Genomic DNA, 26,413 nt, shown 5'->3' with positions numbered 1-26,413 from the left:
CACTGCAACTTATTAGGCAGCAATTTTTAAACAATAACACCATAAAGTGATGTGGTCTGAAGGAATACAACCACCAGGTATCCTAACAGCTATTTAAAACAGCAACGTTCTTAGCATACCCTTAAGAAAACAAAAGGCATGCCTACAGTTTTGAAATTTTTAATCAAATTTTCCTACATAAAAAATTACTCCGCTGTGAAATAAGACAAATATCAAACCAGCTGCCGCATAAAGTGTGTACGAATGGACAAGAGAAAAAAAGGCAAAACTAGAGATTCAGTTAAATGCAGAGCTTCTCAGCATTCTATTTTCACAGACTAAATGCTTATGCTCAGAACAATTAAGCACTGCACTCTTTAAAGCAAACCGCTTTTAGGCGCTGGCGCTAAAAGCGCATTCACACCTGCACACATCTGCTTCACACATTGACATGTGCTGTGACAGGGACAACAAAGCCTGCCTGCCATCACTGGGCACACACAGCTGCCAGCCCACCCACGCTCCAGTTTGCTGTACCTCCGTGATGGCACTGCTGCCTTCAGGACTCACCGCAACATTGCTTTACCTATCATCAGAAACGCCAGAAATCAGCTTCCAAAGTTCAGAAACAGCACCAACTCCAGGACCGGCTCTAATTCAAACATCCCTAGGCAGCTTTTCCCTCTAATATTAATGGGTTCTCCCTGAATGCTAGCTGGTTCAGGCAATTACATTTTGTATTGATTATTTAGATAAAAGAAAAGTAAACAGGTTTAATCGTGCTGGCAGTGAGCTAGCAGTGGAATAGCTGGAAAATGGAGCTTTACTAAGAACATCTGCTAACGCTGTAACACTTAGGTGTGTGAAGTCCCAGTATTGTCTTTCTCTTCTGAGAAATTTTAAGTATTTGCAGACAGAAAATGCAGTGGGGCTGGAAACTGGCTACAAAAACATTTTTCATTTTGTATATCACAGCGTATTTCAGAAGCTGTTCAGAGGAATGCTCTAAAATATATAGGTGAGGAAATCAACTTTATGAACAAACAATCTGAAAGCACAAAGAGTCTATTTTTCTTGAGTATGTGAAGTTAGATTAATAAAGAAATGACAGACAATCTGTATTAATATCAATTTATTTTGCTTCAAAGGAGGGTACACAGTGTTCAGATTCTGTTACTGAGTATCTTAACAGCACATCAATTTTGTGTCTTCAGCACTAACAGGTCTTACCTGCACAACACAATATATTGTGCAGCTGATATAAGGTCTATACTCTCCTCTGGGACTGACTGCAATTTTCCTTTCTCCAAATATTCTCCTTTGACAGGTGCTTTCCTCAAATGACATAATTCATTTTTTTCCTCCAAATACAGAGCCAAAATACTGAAATAGCAGAACTGCCATTACTTAACATTTAATATCATCCCTTTGGTTCATTTTGGTTTTTTAGTCTCCCACATAGCTAAAAACTTTTATCAAATTCTATTTCTTTCACAAGATCAAAATCAGCACACTTCGGGCAAGAGTTATTACGTGTGCATTTTCAAGCATAGATTTCGGTACAGATTTCTTTACTGACTCGTTATTTTCTGCCATTTGTAGCTGGATCCTTAACAGCAGCACTCTGGACAGACAGGAACAAGCCTAAGACAGTCTCTAATTTAGAGAAATTCTAAATCTCCTGTATGGGCAGGTCCTCAGTCTCTGAAAGCACCATGAACTTCACTGATTAATCCTCTTGATTTTTTACACTAACCTCTCTTAAAATAATTTTTTTAAAAGCCTTAGTTGCTGGATGGTTTGATTTTCTTTTCTATTCAACATAAATGAAATCGATACATGATCACAAAATCTATTGCTCCAGGACAGCTGTTCCCTACATCTTTTTTATTAACAGCATTAATCTAGAAAGACATTGCGGTTTATAGGTTCACTGTACAAATCTATTAAGTTTTGACAAATAGAATCTCAGAATCACAGAACTGTAGAGGCTGGAGGGGACCTCCAGAGATCATTGAGTGCAACCCCCTGCAAAGCAGGCCCCTACAGCAGGCTGCGCAGGAGGGTCTTGAATTATCTCCAGGGAAGGAGTCTCCACAAACTCCCTGTGCAGCCTGTCCAGTGCTCTGCCACCCTCACTGTCAAGTTCTTACGCACATTTGTGTGGAACTTCCTGTGCTCTGGTTTATGGCTGTTTCCCCTTGTCCTATCACCACACACCACTGAAAAGAGGTTGGCCATGTCTCTTTGACTCCCACGCTTAAAATATTTATAAACGTTAATGAGATGCCCTCTCAGTCTTCTTTTCTCAAGGCTGAACAGACTCAGGTCCCCCAGCCTTTCCTCTTAGGGCAGAATAAATGTTCCTAGTTAGTATTAGCAGGATTTGTCTCTGATCTGCATCTAGGAAACATGAAGCATCTCAGAATACATCAGTATTTCTCCCTCTGGTAAAAGCTACAGAGCTGTCTGTATCCAGTCTCAGCTGTGATCCCAAAAGATTCCCATGAGAAGAACTACCTTTTCCAAAGAGATTTTAAAAAAATAAATCCAGTTTTATTTGTGTAGGTTTGTCCTTATTATTAAATGCTCATGGATCATTTCAGGCAACTTATTTTATTCCAGAGTTAGGCTCCTCAGGCTGTATTCCCCCAGTCCATCTTTTTTTTAAGCAGAAAAATATATATGCTGCCTTCCAGCCCTGCAATAACAGCAACTACCACTAAAAAAATTACTCTATTACAGTTTCTCATGTCACCTATTCTTTAGGCTGTGTTGTTAAAACAGAAAGAGCATCCTAAATCATAGAAATATTTTTTAATACAGCTTCACTGTTCTCCTGCAGGAATTTTTCTTCCTTAACACTGCATCTTTATCAGAAGCAGCCTTGCTCTGTAAGCTGTCTTCTCCTTTCTGCACAACAATCTTAACAGTGAAAAATTTCTCCTTACTATTTCAAAGTAACAGGAAAAAAAAAAAAAAAGCAATTCCAGTTTTTGTGTCCTAACCACCACTTAGTAATAATTAGCCACGTTTGGAAAACTTTTCTTGACCCAGGTCGTTCAGTTAAGAGAAAGAGTTCTCAGGTTAGCTCCCTTCAATACATTCTAAGTCCCTAGAGGACAGTCTTCCAAAAGAAAAAAACAAGTGTAATAATGCCTTCAGAACAAAATTTTAAAAAAGCTCTGACTGAAGAATAAAAGAATTCAAAAAGCAGCTCCATGACCTACCACCTACGGGTGTTCAGTTCCATGGCAACGTGAGACTTCCTAATGATTACTCAGCCTTATATTACTTCATGCATAATATTAGCATGCAATCCTCCTGCAGCGAGCTACACTAAGAATCAAGTTTATTCGAAGGTGACTGTTCACAGAAGCAACCTGAACTGTCAAGGTAGCACCTGGAGTTTTTTAAATGGGAAATTTCTGTAGGTTGCATTTTGAAAATAGCAGCATGGAGGCAGTAGTCCAGTATATCTGGTAAACAATTATTTTGGCAACACAGACCATTATACAGAGGCCTTCTACTAGATGAGTTAAACTCTTAATACTTGAATAGACTGATGTTCTCATATCCAGAATCTTATTACATATGTATGTGTTTATAAATATGAATACCTACCACTGATGTACTGTTTCCAATTTTACCACTCTGAAATGCTATCCAGGTTGTTTTTGATTCTCTTTTAGATGCTGTACTGGGGTTTGAAATGATTTTTTTAGAAAAATCTTCTACTAAATATTAAGGATGAATACATTTTCCTTAGACGTCTTCTGAAGGCTTCTGCTTTCTCAAAGCTAATGAACTACATATTTTAAATCACCTCTTTTCAAAAGGTTTTGCCAGTATAAAAGGAGCTGTGGACACTCCTGGCTTTATAAAAAAAAAATGAAGACATGACAGCACTCTGGGCATAGGGCCTGTATCTAGTATGAGAAATAGAAAATTACAGTTGCCAAATTTTAATAACTCAGACCAACTTCATCAACAATGAGTAGAATCTATTCTCAATATAAAATCCCTCTGGCACAATCAATACTATCCAATAAACAGGCATCTCTCCAGGGCATATTCTAGTACAGTTCAGTGGATGGAACATTTCGGTCAGGTTCTCAGACTGAATAATGAAGCACTGATAATGCAGGAACTGCTCATCACAAAGATATTTCATACAAACTCGTAATAACTGGAGAAAATGGAACTATGCTGCTTATACAAAGGATCTCCTAGAACAGGACTACAGGGCACATCTTTTCAGAAACAGATAGGTTTCTAATAGCTTCTTGCACTGGAAAGAACCCACAAGCAATGAAAAATACAAGCATACTTGCCAAGATAACTAGAACTTTATATTCCATTACACCAAATCAAGATGAGGAGAAGTACATAGCTAAACACCTAGGAAGGGTATTCCTAAACAATGCTGAAATTAAACTCCTTTATGCTTGTCACTGAAGTTAACAGCCTTGGGGTAGGGAAGTACAACATACAGCCATCTTCTGTTGCTTCCCTATCTACTGGAACTGGAAAAGCAAAATACAAAACATCTCTCTTAAACAGCATTTTCAAAAGAAGCTGGAATATATTCTGGTTTCAACTGGAATAGAGTTAATTTTCTTTTGAATATCTTGCTTTGGATTCAGGATGAGAAAAATGTTGATGACACACTGCAGAGCTGCACTTAGAATTAAGTCAAGGATGTTTCAGATCCTCATTCTGCCTTGCCAGAGAGGACCAGGGGGTGCACATGAAGCTGGAAAGAGACAACCAGATCAGCTGACACAAACTGTCCAAAGAGATATCCCATACCATATGGCATCATGCTGAGCAATAACACTGGGGAGTTAGTCAGTGAGGAGGCTGGCTGGACACTGGGCAGCATGTGGTGAGCAACTGCACTGCACATCTTGTTTTGTATACTCTTTTATCATTATTCTTATTTTCCTTCCTGTTCTGGCCTATTAAATTGTCTTTATTTCAACCCACGAGTTTTACCTTCTTTCCAATTCTCTCCACCATCACACTGTGGGGGCAATGAGCAAACGGCTGCATGGTGCTGAGCTACCTGCAGGGTTAAACCACCATGGCATATTTGGAAGCTATCATCTTCTCAAGATACACTGAATGGAGCATTTTACAATCTGTGAACTATGCCCAAAGGCTGTAAAAAAAAAAAAAAGTTACTTCCAGGAAAATGGAGATATCATGCAGTCAAATTAAAAGCCCAAATGCCAACAGAATAATATGAAGATCTACCCTGTTATGCCTACTGAATTTCTGTGTTACTCTCCCAGTACTGAAAGTCTGCTTTACAAAACTGGAAAAAAAAATCGGAACTGCACTCTTAGTATTTGGATATACAGCTGAAATATTTATATTTTGGGAAACTATCTTAAAATATGTTGTAAGAAAAATTTCATCTGAACTAATCTGATGAAATCTAAATAACCCTTGGAAGAGTCAGTTCAAAAAATTATAGCACAAAAAATAAAATGAAGAAGTAAAAATATCACAGTATAAAACATTGATAAAAATAAACACATTCTGTCCACTCTGTTATTATTAATAATGCCTATAATGAGTAAAATCTCAAATATATTTAGATAATACTGAGATCAAATTTTTTTTCTTTTATTTAAAACAGGCTTTTATATTCTATTTTATATTATATAATTTTATATTATAAACTTCCAACTAAAAATGCAATTTAATTACAAATCTGTTATTGAGAAAAGCTTTGTATTTTCAGGCCCATAATTTGTAATATTTTAATATTAAAAATAAACATTGTATTTGACAAACGAAGAAATGCACACTCCAATTTCCTAATGCAAATGAAACAGGAATTTCCATCAGCTCTGATGTGCTGATGGTGTCTCATTCATGCTATTTTTAACAGGTACCAAAGAAAGCCAATATTGCAGAAAACATATTGAGGAACATTTGGTTCAGTGATGGGAGCAAACTAGACTCAACTGCTCCAAGAGTTAGGCTCTTTCAATGAGCTACTGTTTCAAGTGATCACGATTTTTCTTCATTATACATACAGGCAATACATTTTCATAAGAAAATGCTGAAAGATGACAACTCTGAAAAAATACATGGCTGGTGAGGAGGTAGGGAAAGAAGAGGGACCACGGCGTAAGCCTGTACTGGAAAGAACTTATGTAATCTTCTTGAAAGCTCAGATGTCTCTGTTCCTGCTTATAAATCTGTCAGTGGGGAGCAAAGACGCATGGTTTAAATGACCAAACCTTCCCTGCAAGATAGGCATAGGCAGAAAAGTGAGAAGCAATGACTTAAATAAGTAGACCTGTAAGACAGAGTAGAGAATATTCAAAGCTTGCAGACAACAGATAAAGAAATGGGCTTGAATAATCAAGAACATGTCTATTAAAAAAAAAGTCATATGTTAAAAAAGAAATCTTGTGCGGGAAAAAAACAGAACAGAAAAAAAAAACAGCATTCTGTGAATGTATTTTCCATGTGAACAGTTCATTCAACAAAAGCATTACAAAAGATTTTCTTTAGTGGAACCCTACGTGATGCTAACAACTATCTCATGATTATGCCAACAGCTGGTTCTCGGCATTTAACTGCACGTCGGCATTCTGTTTTTAAGGGAATGTTGCAACTGCAGGTAAGTTTAACCCAAGAGAAACAAACAAATCTGGCTCATACTACCATTTGGCCGTGCACTTCCCACAACCAGATCTGAGCCACTCACCAGGAAAATGCGTACAGGAGATGTGTACTCTAGCGTGGTTCCTTTGGCTAACAAGTCTATTGTGATCACTGCCGGTCTGCAAAGTGCCTGGCATTTCTCCACAACCAACTCAGGAACATCAGGCACTTTCTAGTGAGTTAGGGTTGTGATTAACAGTTCTGGTCAGTGTGGAGGCCAGTCACAAGCGGTGTCCCTCAGGGGTCGGTCCTGGGACCGGTGCTCTTCAACATCGTCATCAACAACAGACGGTGGCATCGAGTGCACCCTCAGCAAGTTTGCGGTTGACACCAAGCTGAGCAGTGCAGTTGATAAATTGGAAGGAAGGGAAGCCATCCAGAGGGACCTGGACAGGATGGAGAAGTGGGCCCATGAAATCCTAATGAGGTTCAACGAGGCCAAGTGCAGGGTGCTGCACTTGGGTCGGGGCAATCCCAGGTATTTATACAAACAGGGGAAAGATCTCCTTGAGAGCAGCCCTTCAGAGAAGGACTTGGGGGTCCTGGTGGACGAGAAGCTGGACATGAGCCAGCAGTGTGCGCTTGCAGCCTGGAAGGCCAACTGTATTTTGGACTGCATTAAAAAAGGGGTGGCCAGCAGGGAGAGGGAGGTGATTGTCCCCCTCTACTCGGGTCTTGTGAGGCCCCATCTGCAGTACTGCATCCAGGCCTGGGAATCCCAGTACAGGAAAGATCTGGAGATCTTGGAGCGGGTCCAGAGGAGGGCCACTAAGAGGTGGCCACTAAGGGGCAGTTAAGGTTAGATATTAGGAGGAAGTTTTTCACACAGAGGGTGGTGACGCACTGGAACAGGTTGCCCAAGGAGGTTGTGGATGCCCCATCCCTGGAGGCATTCAAGGCCAGGCTGGATGTGGCTCTGGGCAGCCTGGTCTGCTGGTTTGGTGACCCTGCACATAGCAGGGGGGTTGAAACTAGATAATCATTGCAGTCCCTTTCAACCCAGGCCATTTTATGATTCTACAATTCTATGAGTTTGACATAGCAGTAGTAGCAGTGATCTCAGCAACAGCAGAGTTCTATTAGTTTTGTTGAAACTTCACAGTTGTCAGCCTGCTGTGTTAAAGGAATACCCCACTAATGTCCCTACAGTGAGAAGGGCGAGCGGATGAAGACAAGCAGGGACAAAACAAATGGGAAGGAGCTAAGGGTACTGTGCAGGTGGCTAAGATGTGATGATAGCTGGGGGATGACACTGGGGATCTTGAAGTAGGAGAGTAAAGGAGGCACTGGATGCAGATCCATGGGAAAGCAAGCTGCTTTCACTCTGCCCGCTCTGAACAATTAGTGTAAATGGAATATACAACCAGAGGACTAGTCCCTTCCTGCCTTTGTTTCTGCCTCATACACAGAATATGTCTCTAAGGCCCAGCAGTTGATGACATTTGAAAATATCACACTGTGCTGGAACACTTTATATTTATGCCTCTGTTGAAAGCAAAGTTGTATCTCAAAGTCCCTAGAACCCACCATTATTTTCCAATTGCCAAAGCACGACTTTTTGATGAGGGCAGAGTAAGTCAGCCAGCATACCCTTCTCTCCTAAGTCCAGCCAAAAGCTGCTTAACACATCAGTCTTTGTCCTATAAATCCTACAACCAATTTCCCCTTTCTCCCCCCTTTAGGAAGGACAGAGTAATGAAGGTTACAGAAACCTGACAGTTATTAACAGGGATAAACATGATACTCCTGACCCTAACCGCAGTTACTGAATGAGATGCGTGTGCATGCCTCCCAGCACACACACGTGTGCGGACATCACAGGACTCAGATTTTCCTGGCAAGCTGTCTGCTGCTGGCAAGACGATGCAGTAAAACTGCTGGCACCAATATGCTGAGCTGAGAACGAACACAGGCCAGCAAAGTCAAAGTGAAATTAGGTTTCAAAGATTCCAGTCTTAATTTTCCCCTAGAAAAGAGTAATTTTCGTCATTGTTTCCATAGCCATAACATGTGTTCTTGACAAGGGATCTGAAGCTGTTTCTACACTCAGTCATTTTATGTTGGTTACGTTCTGTTTGGAGGCAGATACTGGCTTTGGTCAGTGTAGATTGAAGCTTTTTTGCATGATGCATCTCCAAGGTGATGAATTCTGTCACACTTAGGAGATAAACGGCAATCTTGAGTCGCACAAAGCACACAGCCAACATTAACTAAACATAAAAATAAAGCATTTTTTTAAATTTAATTTTGATATTGCCAAAAACTGTTGCATTTTTATGGTGCTATGAAAGAAACCTCTGTATAAACCAAGATGTTTTCATTTAGGGGCAATCTCTTGGGTTACTTACATTGCCAGATCCTACTTAGGTGCCTAAATAATAGCTGATTGCAAATATTTTCTTGAGTATAGTTCTTAAAGCCTAATCTCTGCCAGCATGAAGCTGAGGGTTATAGAAAAGCATCCTCTAACTTCTTTTCTTCTTAGAAAACTAAACCACCACCAGTTACAGAAAGCCCAGGATTTCTGGGAAAGTTTCCCAGAGCTGCAAGCTAACAATGCCTGAAGCAGTCACTGCCACATTCTACACCATGGAATTTTTTCCCTTACAGGCTGGCTGATGTAATGGTGTGCTTCATTAATAAAATTTTTCTGTGCTTACACTTCCCACAGAACCATCCTATGAAAAGAAAATCATCACTGGTGTTTGACAAAAAAGGAATATTTACTTCTTAATGGTGTGGTCATTCTCACGCATTTTCATGCCTTCTCTGTACTTCTCTTCATGGAAGTGTATGCGACTATCCTATCTATCAATTAGGTCAGAAGTGGAGATGACTGCTAGGAATTATGACAGAGGCGGTGTTTATTGATTCTGTACTTCATGTGATAAGCAGTGTGTTTAATATGAAAACCATCTGTACATCAAGAAGGAGACAAGAAACTGTAATACATAGTGCTGAATGCTTATTTTGCTCTTTGACGGATCTCTAATTAACTTACTTTTCTTAACTGTTTGCCAAAGAGATATGCAATGCCTCTTCCTAAAAAAACATAAAACAGAGAAGAGAGATGATACAAAGAAGGAGCACACCCCCTCTTTCAAGGACAGGTTTGCATCTGCAGTCAAACCAATGAATGGCAGAACTAATTGTTCAACTTAAAGAAGAAAGAATTGATGGCACTTATAACAGTCCACAGACATTTCCTACGAAAAAAGCAATCATCTGTTTTCCATGTTCACAGCAGATAAGAGAAGCAGCAAGGGGCTTCTTATAGAGCAAGGGAATCTCTGGTGAGATAGCTGAAAAAAAAATCTAGGCAAGTTCAATACTGGGACAGAAATTCTGTGGAGGTTACAGAATCCCCATTATCAGAAGATTTTAAGGGGCACACTTGACAAGTATCTCTCACAAAAGAAACAGGCAATGTTAATTCAACTCTAGACAGGATGACTGATTCATTTCTATGCTAGTTCTTCTGAATTCCATCACTTTTAGTACGTGCTGTCGTGTGCTGGAAACAGGATACAGAAAGATGCCTAAGAATGATGCAGACTGATGAGTTCATTGTTGTTTTCCTTCCTGTTGGAATACAATTCTAAAAGCTGGTTCCACAACTTTTAAGAAATACAATGCAGACAATAGGAATCATACCAAGCATGCAGATACCATTTACAAAAGCAAACCAGACATTTCTGGAGCATAGTTCATTCAAACTGTTTTAAACCCTTACCGTCAACTGAATCAATCATTTACCACCTACTGTATCAATAGGTCTACTTACCAAGCAAGGAACCTGCTGGGATGGGCTCAGCTGCTTCTCTCAGCATAAATTACTTAGTTCTAACTAAGATTAATCCCAGTGTAGGCAGATTGAATTTTCAATTTCAAAAAACCCTGCCACTATTATCAGGAGCTCTGAACCTAAACTATAGAAATAAGGCATTCTTCCTGAATGAAAGTAATTCCCTCTGTCCCGAGAGCCCAGAACACCTTGATTATTTATTTAGTTTCTGTCCCTTTCTTTACCACTTTCAAATTCTGCTTTTTACTACTCCTTAAGCTGCAACACCACAACTGCTACTGTCATCACCCAGCTGAAAATGGTAAACTCTGGAGGGATGCAGATACAGAAACTAGAGTTTTTCAGAGAATCAGAGAAGCTTTCTCTGTTCTACACAGTCAGACAGCACTCAGTAATAATTTCAGTGTTCTCAGGTTAACTGTGAGAAACATACAGACATGCACTGTGATCACACAATCTTCATTTGCCAAGTAAAACAAGCTAAGAACTCGGCTGCTTCTTTTATTCTCTCTCCAAATCTTGCTCCTATCTCAGGGAAGACTGAATTGATACATACTAGTTGATATGCCAGCTATTAATGGCAAGCAACCTAAACAAATTGTCTTGATTCCAAAATTTCCCAAAAACATGGAACAACAATGATGTGCACTTCGCAAAGAAATCAGAAACAGTCTCATATTTTTCTCTTTCTTAGCTCCAGTGGTCAAAACAGTTGATGTTCACTAGAAAAGCAAACACAACACGTTGCTGAAGTTCTATTTCCAGTCAATACTTTCAGCTAATTTCTTTTTCTTTCAATTCAGCATATGTGAGTTTAAGCGGAAATTTTCCAGAAAAAGATACTGCTTACTGAAAGAGATAATGATATGTCAAACAAACAAAGACTAAGCAGAGTCAGGATATGACTATACTTTGACACTCTAACTCCAAAAAAGAACAAGTTACTTGATTCAGACAAATCTGTTACCAGTACTTCTTGAGTCAGCTCTGACACAAGCTGCCACAGGATGCAGTGAGGAGACACTGGGCAGTCATAAGAGCCATCTTTTAGGTACTGAATCCAGACTATGTAGTCTATTACATAGCTCTCCACTTCTGTAAGGCAAAGACTGCAAAGACATTCCCACCTGATGCACAAGTAAGTTCCCCCTACATTTCTAATTTCTGTCCTAAAGACAGCTGATGTACTTTTTCATTGACTTACAATAGAGGAAACCACAGCAATTTCATTATTTTAAAGAGCAAGGAAGTTCCTAGAGAAATATGAGACGTGTGTTTGCTTCTGCCTGTGACTGATAAAAAATGTCCTTCCCTTGATCAGTAGCAAAGATACCTGTTTTTACAGGCACTATGTGCTCAAACAGGAGGTGTGCACAAGCTGGCTTCTTTTGCCCCTACGCAAGTTAACGGATCATTTATTTGCAGCCAAACCATGTAGCCTTCCACCTTCAGGCAGGATGGCTATGAAGCAGCTACTGTTGTAACAATTTTTTTTCTGATTCATGTCAACTTTTCTTTGAAGCCTTTGATATTTTGAAAAGAAACAGAGAATTTGGTAACAGTGCATTACAGACATTCAAGCCTGAGAAAGAACAGGGAAATTAAAACCTTTACGGGGTCTTGTTCTATACAAAAAATAAACTCAAGTTAAATGGCAGCTGTTTGTTTTTAAAAGCAAAAGGCTTAGATTTTCTTTTCTGACTATTACCGTTCATAACTTATGAATAGTGTTTATAACAAAGTTAGCTGCAAATAAAGTGTATTTTACTTAAAGGATTATGTATATCAAATAAATCATTCTTACAGCCAGTCTCTGAGAAACACAGAATTCCCAGAACTTTCTCAGATGACTTCATCTACGTTTGCTAATTACATTTATCTTTCATACACTACCTGTGAAGCACTACCTAAATCTCAATTATTAGAATTGTGAGTTGAGCAACTGTGACAAAGTACAGTAGATACAAAAGCAGTTAGAAAGACTTTGTGAAATAGGAGTTAGTACAGGAATTAGTATTTCCTTTATGTTGCATGAGCAGCTTTGTAGCTTTAAAGTTGCTTTCAGTTACCTCTTATTTTCAAGTATTTGGAATTCAAAGAAAAAAATATTTATTTTTTATGAAATCAAAATAGGTGATTCAATTTTGCCTTGGTTAGCATGATATAAAAAGCTCTCTTTTACTCTGGTTGTAAAAGTTTTTAAGATACATCCTCTTACCACTTTCATCCAGCAAGAAATCATCCTGGTAACGGAACTTTTCCGGTCCACATGCAATAAAAATGTCATCATCACCGAAGAAATCCTGAAGGCACATCACCTGTAAGCAAAAAGGAAAGGAAGGCATTGTATGAAATATCTCATCACTGGAGTTGTAAAAACAATAAATCCCTCCTTGTCTCCATCTGCATGAAAACGCTTCACTTTTAATGGAATCAACAGGGCTTCATCTCCAGATAAATTTCAAAGCTGTGCTCTGACCATCTGTTACAAGTGAGAAACACTTTTATGGACATGCAGGAAGAGAGAGATAAGACAAAAAGCCCTAACGTCACATTTATTACATGATGCATCAATGGGGTATGAGGTAAATGCCTTCTGATTACGCATAAGGTCCCATTCAGTTGTTAGTGGATAATCAATTTGCTCTTGCGACCGCATTTCTACTCGTTGACAGCCACGAATATAGGTAATGGTTTTGGATGCAATATGTAATTATTTCTGCAAAATCTCGCTGACAAGGAATGAAACTCATACGGGTGAACCGAGTCTCCATCAAACATTCCTCATCTCTGTCAGCAGTCAGTGTAATTTTTCTTCATTGGCACCAATCTGAACAATCAGGTGAGCTGGAATTGAGGAAAAGGATCATCTTTTTCTGCTCCCAAATGTGAATAACCAGGGTTAGGTTGGTGCAGTTTTATGCTCATGCATGAGATTTTCTTACAGTACTTCACAAGGCACTATTTAAAAGTTTAAGATTTCCATTTATATGACTATTTTTACTGATGTTCTTAAAAGAATAATCAGTAGCTTTCCACTAATCTATGGACTTACTGATAGTTTTGAAAAATTAAAAAAATATATTAGACATCTGATTACTTTTAAAAAAACAAATATACTTTGTAAACAGTATTACGTACTGTTCCTCTTTCACATTTATAAGACAATTTTAAAAGGTTATGTTTGCTTACATGGATGTGATGTTATAATGTTTTGCAATTAAATAATACACTAATGTTTGAACAGATAAATTTCACAGTTTCATGTCAAGAGCACACAGACAGGAAATTAACACATAAAGCATTTACAAAATTGTCAAAATATCTGAGAACAGTCCAGCTGAAGCAGTTCGTCCCCCTCATTCAAAGCAAAGACAAAGTCAGTATTTGAAGCCTACAAAAACAGAAGTGAAAGAATTAGCTAATGAGGCCAGACAGGCTTCTCCTGACTTCAGCATGAAAACAAAACACACACCATCACCACTTCCCAACCTCCAGCTACGGGTAATGGAGGGGCTATAAAATTCACATCATGCTTCCCAGACGTATGCCAGAAGGCTCTGGCATCTGCAGCAGCTATGAGTCTGAATGCTAGGAAAATCTTAACAAAGAAAAATAGTAATACATGTTGTGACTTGCTAGCAGAGTAAGACTTGTCATTAAAACTATTTTAACGGTAGAGAAATAGAGAAATAGCAGCTGAAAAATGAGAAAATCAAGAGCAGAACTGACTGAAATAAATGCCAGAGAAGAGGGAAAAGTATTCTCAAAATTGCTCTGTTCTTAAGCAATGCACATCATTTTAAATGCAGGTCCACCACAGCCCTGTCCCTACCAACATTCTTCTGTACACACCATATGGTATTTGAACACTAGCATCAAATATGTAAATATTTCATGGATCTTTTTTCCATGTTCCTACTCAGTTTCTGTTCTATTAGTGTATCAGCCTCAGCAACCTTTTTATATACTCACTTAGTTCCCATCTTCTTTTTTTTTTTTTTTGTCCACAAGACATATCTTGCCTGTCTTCCTACCCCATACACCCACCAAGTTTCAAACATCTCTTCCCTTCAATCAAGTTCCTCTGAAATTACCACCTCTCCCACGTGCACAAAGCCACTAATTTTCAAAATGACAATAAAAATCCAACGATTTCCTGTTTGCATCCCAAGTTTGACACGTTTCTAGGGAGCAGTGATCTTCACGTTTGTTTTTACACTAAGCAGAGCACTAGAACTGAACAAACAGTAAGTAACCCAAAGCACAATGTTGAGCTATTTTAGCGTGAATTAAAATTAAATTCTTATTTGGAAACTGTACAGATTAAAAAAAATAAACAAAAAAATACTCTGTTCAGAGGGTTTCATTCAAGTCAAAACAATCCATTAAAATGGATGTACTGAAATCTACACAGGTTAACACTTAAAGCATCTAGGGTTTAATCAGTGCAATTCATATGCAACTAAGAAAATAAAATTAGCTCAGCAGAAAAATAATTTGTACTTAAATATACTTGTTTTATTTAATAACAGAATGGCTTAGGTTGGAAAGGACCCTTAAAAGCATTCAGTTCCAACCCCTCCTGCTAGAGGCAGGGACACCTCCCTCTAGACCAGGTTGCTCAAAGCCCCAACGAGCCTAGCCTTGAATGCTTCCATGGAGGGGGCATCCACAGCCTCTCTGGGTAACCTGTCCCAGTGTCTCACCACCCTCACAGTAAAGAATTTTGTCCTAATACCTAGTCTAAATCTACCCTCTTCAAGTTTAAAACTATTTCTCCTTCTCCTGCTACTATACACCCTTATAAAAAGTCCCTCCCCAGTCCCCTTCAGGTACTAGTAGGCCACTACAGGGTCCTTCTTCTGTTGGGGTTCCCAGAAATTGACGTAATACTCCAGGTGGGCTCTCACAAGAGCAGAGTACAGGGGCAGAATCACCTCCCTCAACCTGCTGTTCATGCTTCTCTTGATGCAACCCAGGACACAGTTGGCCTTCTGGGCTGCCAGTGCCCATTGCCAGCTCATGCTGAATCTTTCATTAACCAACAACCACAAATCCTTCTCCTGAGGGCAGCTCTCAAGCCATTCTCTGGCCAGCCTGTATCTATGCTTGTGACTGCCCCAGTCCAGATTCAAATCCTTGCACTTGATGTTTCTGAACTTCATGAGGTTAGCATGGGCCCACCTCTCAAGCTTGTCTAGGTCCCTGTGGATGGCATCCCTTCCCTCTGGAGTGTCAACTGCACCATTCAGCTCTGTGTTGTCTGCAAACACGCTGAGGGTGCAATTGATCCCTGTCCATGTCACCTACAAAGATATCAAAGAGCAACGGACCCAGCACCAATCTCTAAGGAACATTAATCATCACCAGTCTCCACCTGGACACTGTGTTGCTGACTGCAACTCTCTGAGTGCAACCATCCAGTCAATTCCTTATCCAGTGAGTGGTTCACACACCACAGCCATTCTTCTCCAATTTGGCAACTACGATGTCATGTGGGACAGTGTCAAGTTCAGGTAGATGACACTGTTACTCTTTCTTTATGCACTGACTCTGTAATTCTATTATAAAAGGCCACTAAGTTTGTCAGGCTTTATGAACTGCCCTTGGAAGCCATGCTGGTTACCACCAGTCACCTCAACTTTATTTTCCATGTGCCTTAGTAGGGTCCTCAGGAGGATCTGTTCCATGGTTGTGCCAGGCACAGAGGCTTATTGAAAAGAAAGCTTCCCCTTTTCCAGTCAGTGGGAACTACACCAGACTGCCATGATCTTTCAAATATGATGAACAGCAGCTTGGCAACTTCTTCCACCAGTTCCCTCAGGATCCATGCATGGATCTCGTTGGGTCCCATGGACTTGTGCACCTTAAGGTTCTTTAGATCGTCTCAAACCTGATCTCACTTACAGAGCCAAAACTTCCTTCTTCCAGTTCTTACCTTTGCTTTCTGCAACCTGGGCAGTTTGGCTAGAGACTTTGCAAAAAGGCAAAGGAATTGTTGAGCATCTCAGCTTTCTCTGTATCCCTCGTGACTAGGTCTCCAGTTTCCTTCCACAGAGGGCCCCTATCTTCCCTAGTCTTCCTTCTGTAATTGATATACCTGTACAATTTCTTCTTGATCTTCTTTATGTGCCTGGCTAGATGTAATTCTATCTGGGTTTTAGCTTTCCTAACCTGATCCCTGGATGCTCCCTGGACAACTTCTTTGTATTCCTCCCAGGTAGCCTGTTCCTGCTTCCACTACCTACAGAATTTCCTTTTGTGCTGAAATAAGTCCAGGAGCTCCTTGTTGATCCATGGAGGCCCCTTGGCATTCTTGCCCACCTCCCTCTTTCCCAGGATGCACTCAAACTTTACTTTTTAAAGTTTATCATTCTTCTTGGCTCAACATATTGTATTCATTTGGGGAATTAAAATTCCCGTACATAACTGTCTGCCGCCTCATCTGCAGCATTTTCCATCCTTTCTGTCACAACATCCCTGGCCTGTTTTGCTCTCCAGCTCCTTGCAGGTTACACTTCAGGGCTTTTTCAGAAGATACCGAACAAATACACAGCACACACCTTCAGGCTTTTTCACCAGAAATCTGCAAGTACTTTCTATTCACACTCAGCATCAAAGTAAGCAGCAGGACCTGCTTTTTATTACCTGTTTTCACTTCTGAAAATCACAGCTCCTCAAAATATACAGTTACGAAGATCAAGGATTTGCATCACCTGTTTTGAACCATGACAGTGCTCTAGAGGTCAGTGTGCTCTGTTGCATGTGATCAGCTTTCATATTAGTCAATGCTTTAAGAAGTATATTACAAAAGCCTCCCCAAACATTTCTGTTGTTTCCAAGTCACACAATCCTTCTCCTTTCACGTAAAGATTATTTTTTTTCTTCCATATTCCAGCAGGATGATTCTCACAGTGAGGAAAACAAAGTGTGCAGGAGCAGTCAGACATACAACTTCAGTAAAATGAAACTGAAAAACAGATGTTTCCCTCACACAACTAGTGCTGTGCAGTGACACCCCAACACTTGTACACAAACAACCTGCTGGCATCTCTCTAACAGAAAGCATTGCTAACAGTAAAATACCAGAGAACAATCAGTCTCAGGCTCTACAATTCCTCAAGTGACAAAATAGAAGGCAGCAGCCACAAAGAATACTGGTCACCAAAGTAGGCACTGGGCAATATGCAAGTCATATGAAAAAGGCTAGCTGAGCAGTACATACCAGCTGCAAAACAGGAGCGAGGCAGAAGAAATTTTAATTGCTGCACTTACCTGAGAAAGTTTTATGGGCTGAAGCCTGGATCCCTCTCTCAAATCATCATCTTTCTTGTCCTAGTAAACAACTTAAAACTTAGGAATTCTATATGCCCTATCAGGAAAGAACCCCAAATGATTTTGTAGCTCAGACATGAATCTTGTACTTTCACTAGAAAACCAGAGGAGACAAGAATAATCAACTGGCCTGGGCTCAGCACTTGTACTGCAACACACTATTGGCAATACAGGCCTTATTAAATTTTCCTGCACTTTTTCTTCTTCTTCTTCTTCTTTTTTTTCTTTTTTCTTTTTTTTTCTTTTTTTTTTCCCCCTTTTCCCAGATCAGGAGAGTACTTGGAACCAATGAGAAATCTTCTAGCTGTTACGGAACATTCTGTTATCCTTTAGTTAGCCTGAAGTATTTAAGGTATTCATATTTATCTCTCTGAAGTTGGAAACGTTATTGTGGAAACCCTCTTTTTTTCTATCTACAGAAAGATGCAAGAAACTGTGCTATACATATTGGAGCAGAGATGACCCAAGAGTAAAGAACAACAGCCTGTAGAGGACCTAGCTTGTTTTAGTCTCACACTGCAGGAGAAAAAGAGCAGTTAGCAGTGCTTTGGAAGAACTGCAGAGAAAGGGAGAGGAGGATGGGTAAATTTAGGGAAATGAGTGGGAAAGGGAGAGGGAAGCAAGGGAAAGGGAGAAGAGGTGAGGGAGGAAAGGAGGAAAGGGAAGGATTCAACCCATTTTCTAGAAGCATGAAAACTACAAACGAAATCACTTCTTACAATTGCTGAATTTTTGATATAGCAAGTACAGAGATCTTTTGAATTCATGTTTTAATATTCACACACAAAAAGAATAGAAGAAAATTCTTTGCATGTGTCCTCTCTGTCACAGCCATTTCAATTCTTTCCTACTGTTCTAAAGTTGACCACGTATCAAATTTATACCAATTTAAAATTTTTAGTAAAAAAGAATCCAGTACTCAAAAGTTCCTCTGCATTGATGAATAGCTCACAGCACGAGCAACAGCATACCACCACCACCATTAGCAACACTAATGCTTTTACTATAATTTTCATATGTTGCCTTTTGGGAGGGCAAGGGGGGGTGTTCTGTTTGTCTCCTCGTTATTTTAATAACAATAACTTAATTAGACTCTGAAAGCTATTTCGGATGAGCAATGAGAAAATCTCAAGCTGGGGTGCCCTAAGGCAATACTGTCGATGAAGGGTTGGGAAGAAAATTAAGGACAAAGAAATGAACAACAACAAAAAAAAAGATACAGAATGATATAAGCAGAACTCAGTGAGGGGGTATAGGAGTTTTCTGGAAAGAAATGAATGAAGAATGGCAAAAGGAAAACATAAGGCAGAAAGGAAGGAAAGTGAACATAAGATGAGATGTGGGCAGCAAGACGTTCTCAGAGGGTGACAGAGAAAAAAGCTCATGTGAAAAGAAACCTCAGTGTGGGAGAACACAGAGAGGCTGTGGCAAATGTCCTCCTGTTGTCAGTCAGCTAGGAAGTTCTACACAGATTTTAAAGCACCTTTGTGGACCTGAAACATTCTCATATTCAATTTGATTTTCATTCCCCTTCCAGTAATGAAGACATTAAAAAAATTATCCTTGGAAAATCCTCAGTGTTTGAATGACTCATGATTTCAGGACTCTGACTCATTGATTTGGTGAACAGTTTTATATTTTATTACACAGGGTTCGGGGTGATATTTTTTGTTCATTTTCCTGCTACTTCTGGTTCACTCAGACACAATGCTTAAATCTTAAGCAAGACCCTTTACTTCAAAAGAAACTCATTATAATTCTGTTCTTTCATGTTTTTATGTTGGTCTTTTTCAATAATGCAAAGCTCCTGCTTAAGATTTAAATGTATGTTTTCTCCCTATCTTCCTTCTTACCCAAATTATTTTTTCCAACTATCACCATCTCTGAAGTATTTTATTGTTTTATTTTATTTTTCTATCAATTTCCCCACTGTTTGTCAACCTCTTCTTGAGGGAACATCTCAGATTAGATCCTGAACTTACTTCAGTGTCATCCACCTTTGGCAGCCCTGTGACAGTTATGGATTTTCCTGAGAGTTTATAAATTCACACAAATATACTGCACAGGAAAAAACAGAATAGTTTTGTTTAAATTCATAATCCTAACAAAACTACAGGATCAAAAAACCTTCTTTAATATTACATTTATCTCCTGGACAGTATAGAGTTACTTTTCGCAGTATATTTCTGAACGCTTTTTTCAGTTTTGTAATGCATTCTTTACTGTATAGATCTGCCCTTAGCAGACGATGCTGCAGAAAGACCAGTAAAGCAAGCATTAGTCATTCAAAAGGATTCAGTGGTTTCAGAAAAATTGGAAATCTATCCTTCAGCATTGGTGTCATAGCTTTTTGGGCCATTACTGTGAAACTACAAGTCCAAACATACAATAAGGCCTTCAGGAGGAAGAAAAATACTGGCTGTTTCTACATCCATTTGATATCTTTTTTTCTTTTTTCTCTAATATGTGTATGTTGGAGGCACCTCAGCCTGCTCTGTCCTTTGTAGGCTATGTGACTGTAGAAAAAAAATCTCATTACTAAAGTGAAAGTATTAGGCCTCAACAGAAATCCACAGAGCTTTACACTCAACATTTTCTCTGAGTTTAAGGCAAATCTATTTTCCTTCTGGCTGGCTCAGGCTCTAAGGCTGTTATTCATGCCCTTTTACATTTATCTGCTGTTATGCACATGACACTTCTAGAGATCCGGTCATCTACAGAAATAAAATTTATCACTGGCATAGGTGTACTTCCTATTCTAGTTTCTGATCCAAGGTCCTCAGGTGGTGGTTTAGCCAGCAGCACCGGGAAGTATCTGCCACACGTTTCTCAAGCTGAACAGCACTGAATTCATTCTTTTTCATTGGAATGAAATCTCCATGGTGACAACTGCATCATCAAGCTGTGAGAGCTTTTCAGAGAGGAAGAACATTTTATCATGAGATTCTCATTACAAGAGTGCCCTCTGTAAATGAAGAGGAGATGTTACCGTAGGGGTTCAAGCTGGCTGAAATTACACAGCAACACTGCCTTTACAACTGGCTTGTGAAGCATATATCAGAGAAATGGCTCTTGAAATAGCTCCTTTCACTCCTCTCCACCAGGTGAATTCATGACAGTGCCATAACCAGCAGTTAGAAATGCTTTCATACTCAAACTCAGCAGCAACAACTCACTAGCCAGGAGCAGAGGAAAGCAAACCAGCATCCCAGCAAACCCAGGGAAGCCTTCCCTCCTGTGCCTGTGTATCAGCACCTGCTCAGGGCTGATCACTCTTCTGTTCATTCCTTTTATCTCAAACAGAAAGGTTGCTCTAAATCATTTAATTCTTGAAAACATACTATCAATTTATTCTAAAATTTCTATATGCATCAGTATCTATTTTGCACCATATGTAATTCAGGATTTTCCTTCAGATAAGATTTGGCAAATAAATTGATAGGAACAGAGCTATTTATTTTCCTGAGTTAAAAGAGGTATTACTGTATTGGTCAGTAAGGCCATCTCATGAGGCCTTCTAAACCATGCTGTAGGCCCTAATTTACTATCTTCTGTTTTGCTCTCCTATGTGACACTAAATGATGCAGTATAAAAGAAAATCTACTTAAATTAAGATTCCAGGTTTTGGAGTTGTGGCATAACCTTCTCCCCGATGAACATATTTTAAATCTTCTAAATTAATTCTCCAAAGAATCAAAGAAAGATAACAGAAACAAAGGGAAAGTTGGCAGTTCTAATGCACTGCAACTACTTGGGCCTGAAAGTACAGGTGAGAACTGAACAATTTCTTTGTTACAGGAAAACAAGTTCATTTATTATGAAATTTGAGGGCAGTAGGGGATATTTCCAACTCATGGGTCTATGCAATGTGAAGAAGCACTGATACTCAAAGTTTCATTAAAAGTTTCTCAGTGGGAACCACTAACAAGGACAGCTCAAACTCTGTCTGCCACAATTGCTTCATGGCAGACAGATAAGAACAGTGAGAACATGACTCGATCCACACACAAAAATTACTCCTCCTCAGACGTTACTGCACTTTGACATCTGCACCAACGCACAATGGCAGCAAGCAGCTAACGCCACGCAAGGTGACACAAGCTTACATGGGAAAAAGAAAATCTCTTATGTTCCCGACACATGAGCTCTTTGAGCACATCCTTTCCATTCTATTACTCTTGCTACAATCCTCTTTGGCATTATAATGTCATCTTCTTCCCACATCCCTCTCTTTAGCACCCTCTACAGCCTGCAACTTCATAATCTTTACATGGTTCTTTCAAATCTCTCCATCATTCCACTCAGGATAGCATTTGTAAATGTAACCACTGTTTCTTCCTGAAATACTTTTTTCCTCATTCTAAATGTAACTCCAATTTAACCAGAGCTACACCATGTTTGGTGAAAATCTTTCTGGTTTAATAGCATTATATTTAATTACTCACCACCTTGTGAAGACAGAAATCAACGCATCACCCTGCAGTTTCAGTTTCTTCTTGTCTTTCTCTCTTTCATTTCTAGAGCAGCTTATTGTACTAAAAGGTGTTTTATGTCCTTGGTTACACAATTCATCAGGAATGTCTACAATTCTATCTTTTCTACTTCAGAGCCAACCAAATCAGCTGCAAAACTATAACCATTTCCTAAATCCATAGTCCTACTGTGTTCCTTGTTCAGTTTACTGCCTAAATTTAGGATGCTATTTCACCCCCATAACCCTCTATCTAAAACCAGCTCTATTATTGAAACCTCAGCTCAGCATTACCTCTTTTCCTTCAATCACTCAATCTTTGCCTCGTACCATTCCAGTTCATGACAGTAGGTGTTTCAGGGGGGAATTTCACATCTTACAGTTATCAGAGCCTATAAAGAGGAGAGGAGCCAACTCTTTGAAAGGGTAGACAAAGGCAGAACAAGGGGAAATGGTTTTAAGTTAAAGGAGGGAAGATTTAGGTTAGATGTCAGGGGAAAGTTCTTTACTATGAGAGTGGTGAGGTGCTGGAACAGGCTGCCCAGAGAGGCTGTGGATGCCCCATCCATCCCTGGAGGTGTTCAAGGCCAGATTGGATGGGGCCCTGGGCAGCCTGGTCTAGTATTAAATGGGGAGGTTGGTGGCCCTGCATGTGGCAGGGGATTGGACCTTCATGATCCTTGAGGTCTCTTCCAACCCAAGCCATTCTATGATTCTATGAAACTAGCTCATCTTTATTTTTGGGCACTTCCATTGCACACGTAGCTGACAGATGCCACTATTTAGTCACAATCCAAGGTTTGTGTGCTGCAGAGACACTACCACCTACAAGAGCTTACCTTAGCCAAATTTGTGAAGGACAACAGCACAGAACAAAACAACACTTCTTATTTATATGGATGCTTATACTTAGGGCTACATAACTTGAAATTGACATACATACATACATACATACATACATACATACATACATAAGGAATTTTTAATTGTTTAGTTTTAATTCTGCTTCTTTGGGAACCTTAGTATGTATTGCTTGGCATTTGCTACAAAATAGACTTGCATTCCCAGCCAGGTATATCCTGTATTTTAATTGGAATTACTTTGCAGCATTGACTGCTCCTTGAACAGTGCAAAATGCGTAGCAAACCACAGAAAGTAACCAATAAGCACTAACTACAGTGTACAGATGGACACAGAATGCTTCATCCCAAATCTCAGAGTCAACAAAATACAGACATTTGCACCAAGTTTTGAATTGAGAGCTGCATCCTACTCTCTGGGAGTCCTGCAGGTGGCCTGCAAAATTTTGTGGCAGACAAGAGTCACCAGCTGCTAGAGTAGAAAGAAAAGTAAAAGCAGCTTTCTTCTACTGTCTGCCAGCTGGATTAGGAAGCAGGATGTGTCCATCTGTGTGTCACAAACACACTCCCAAGCACTCTTCTTCCCTGTCAAATAAGCAATGCATATTTCTACATCGAACCTAAATGAAGGTAGCGTCACAATCCCAGACAGTCCTGCTCATAAAACTCATATATACGCACCAACTAAGCATTTCTTCTAAATAACTGATTACTTGGCTACATCAACCAGACTCTTTTTTAGCAATAATAGAAACTGAATCCTCAGCACAAGATACAGTCCTGTTAATCCCACGACAATCACAAAATTAATCAACATGTTTGTGATTGAAATTTCAGACAGGAGGATAGAGCTCCAAAAGCGATGGAGAGGGAAAACTATTCATGCTCATTTCAAATAAATTAGCATTAATTTGCATTGAAATCTGAATTAACAGCAAAAGGTGCAACTAATGGGCCAATGGAAAAATGGTTGAAACTTCAATGGCAGAGGTCATCCATATCTGGATAAACGTTTGTTGGTGGGTTGGTTGTTTTCATTATTTTTTTCCCTGCCATACTCACACACTTTTCTCTTTCAGCAGCAACACAACACTACCATTCAGTGGTCAGACACACACAGTGCGGGACATCGCTCTCTATAAGACTCAGACAGCCCTCATGCATTTTTGCCCGAACACATGGCAACAATTTTATGAGTAAATAGTGTACTCTTGATAATTAGAAAGTTAGCAGTATTCTATTTTGTGATTGCTTAAAAAAAAACCAGAATTATGCTTGACTGAAAAAGCCTTGTCAGAAGAACTAATATAATTTATAAGACCAGGTAAATAAACCAGGAACAAACAAGTACAAGTTCTTACCAGGAAAAACATATTAGTATGACACACAACAATGTGGAATTCTGATAAAAAGTGAATTTCAGAATGTCTATACATAAGGGAAACAATCTAAACGAACGTAATAGCTGTCTTGTCCTGAAAAATATAAATGCAATATCATGCCTCTGTGAGCTATTTATTTTGTGATTATTACTGAATTAGCTTGTTAAATACCCAGGAATTAAGAGTTTCAGAGCTGTCTCTCAGACTATCTCAAGCACTTGTTAGTAACTTCATCCTCGCAATGCAGTGAGACTTGAGAGCCCAGGGTCCACATAAGCTATGTATGATAAAACCTCTTAAAAACGAGCAGCCTACAATTTGAAAGTCATACAGTAGAAACGCTGAGTGGCATCTCAGTCATCGCTTAATCATGCTAGAAGTGAAAATGCTACTTTTCATTAGACTGTAAAGTGTTACTCTTTATAATACTGTGCCAGATATATGCAAAACTGAAAATCCACAGCTTTGCTACAGCAGCAAACACTGGATGAGATTCCCACGTCTGCATACAAAGTTTCTAAATAAAATAAAAAATAAAATAAAATAAAAATCCTATCCTGAAAGTTGCTTAGATTGGGTTATGAGGGGGCAGAGACAAGTGGGGTGACATGAATTCATTCAAACAAAAAATTCAGTCAGGTGCCAATTTCTAGGAATTATAATTACAGGTTTTCAGACAGGAAGGGATGTTTTTTTGAAGTACAGATAAAAATAGTTTTCAGGGTAAGCTTCCCCAGTGCTAGAAGAAATTGTACTCAGTCACTCTCGTTATACTTAATGAATGCATTACACAGGCTCATTTCTTCATAAAGCAATTAGTGGATCTGAAATTTATGAAGTAGTTCTAACGTATTTTTTCTCAAATACTGCAAACTTTGATTTTATTCATAAATTTCAAAAATAAGGTGCATATAGCCAATTTTGTCCAAAACCTGCTTTTTCCAAATATTTGCAGACTAATAAAGCCTTGTGATTGGAATTTCTCTTTGAACTCAATGGAAACTTCCAACCAAAGGTTCTCTAATCATTTTACCTAAAAGTGTGCAATACTGTTAATTCCATTTTCAAATAGGAGAGCTATCAAATACATGCTGTGCAGTAAGTATGACTTCTTGAATTAACACTTAGAGCAGAAGTGATATGTTTTATTTCTTTACCAAAGTCCACTGTATGATCTTCTGTATAACGGAGGTCTGCTTATTTTTGTGAAGTGTTCAGCAGGATTCTCTAAGCTGATTCCTGCCTGCCTGGCTGGCCAGATGCTGCTCTCTACCTTCCCTGCTAGGAGCTGTGGCAGCAAGCTGCAATTGCATTGCAAGAAGCTGGGAGACCACGTGTCCTTTGTTGGGGACTGGGAGACACCACTTTTCTGGAGATTCTTCTGGACCCAAGTCCAGATGGAAATCTTCTATTTGTAATTTCCTTTTAGATACTGCAAATCCCTCTATAAGATATTTTATTATATACATCACTGACTGGTGCATGAAAAGGTTGGAGTCTTCTTACTACTATCAAAGACTCAGAAACTACCATATCATCAAGACCACCTGTTGGCATTCAAGGAGGCAGTTTCTGGAAAACCACCCAAAATCAGAAGATCTACTTTAGTTCTGACTGATCTTTGAATTCAGAGCAATGTGCCTCCCAGCCTGCCTTTGTCAAATGGGGGAATATTTTTGGTTTTACTGTTCTCGTGAAAGAAAGAGAGAGAACCCTGCAGAAGCAGACAGAAACATGGAATATGTAAAAGCTACTAATATCTCAAGTGAATCTATCATGTCTGGTGACTGCAGCAAACCAGATTTCAACCAGTGAGTCAAGTAGCAGATGGACTGTGCAATAACATACAAGCATCTGTCTTGAGATGGGAGATTTATTTTTCCTCCTTTGA

At 39.3% G+C, this 26,413-nt stretch overlaps 1 protein-coding gene across 4 annotated transcripts in view; it reads right to left on the bottom strand.

Annotated features, from left to right (window-relative positions):
- DCLK1 (doublecortin like kinase 1) overlaps positions 1–26,413 on the bottom strand; it is a 231,611-nt gene that overhangs the window by 103,323 nt on the left and 101,875 nt on the right. For all 4 annotated transcript variants that reach the window (XM_090133104.1, XM_031615845.2, XM_031615843.2 and 1 more), the window contains one exon: positions 12,690–12,789. In XM_090133104.1, coding sequence (XP_089989230.1) covers positions 12,690–12,789 — 100 coding nt within the window. The remainder of the gene's footprint in view (positions 1–12,689; positions 12,790–26,413) is intronic.

This window comes from Phasianus colchicus, chromosome 1 (genome assembly GCF_987193195.1).
Source record: "Phasianus colchicus chromosome 1, bPhaCol1.hap1.1, whole genome shotgun sequence".
Lineage (NCBI taxonomy): Eukaryota > Metazoa > Chordata > Aves > Galliformes > Phasianidae > Phasianus > Phasianus colchicus.
This window is presented reverse-complemented; position numbering and strand designations above follow the sequence as displayed.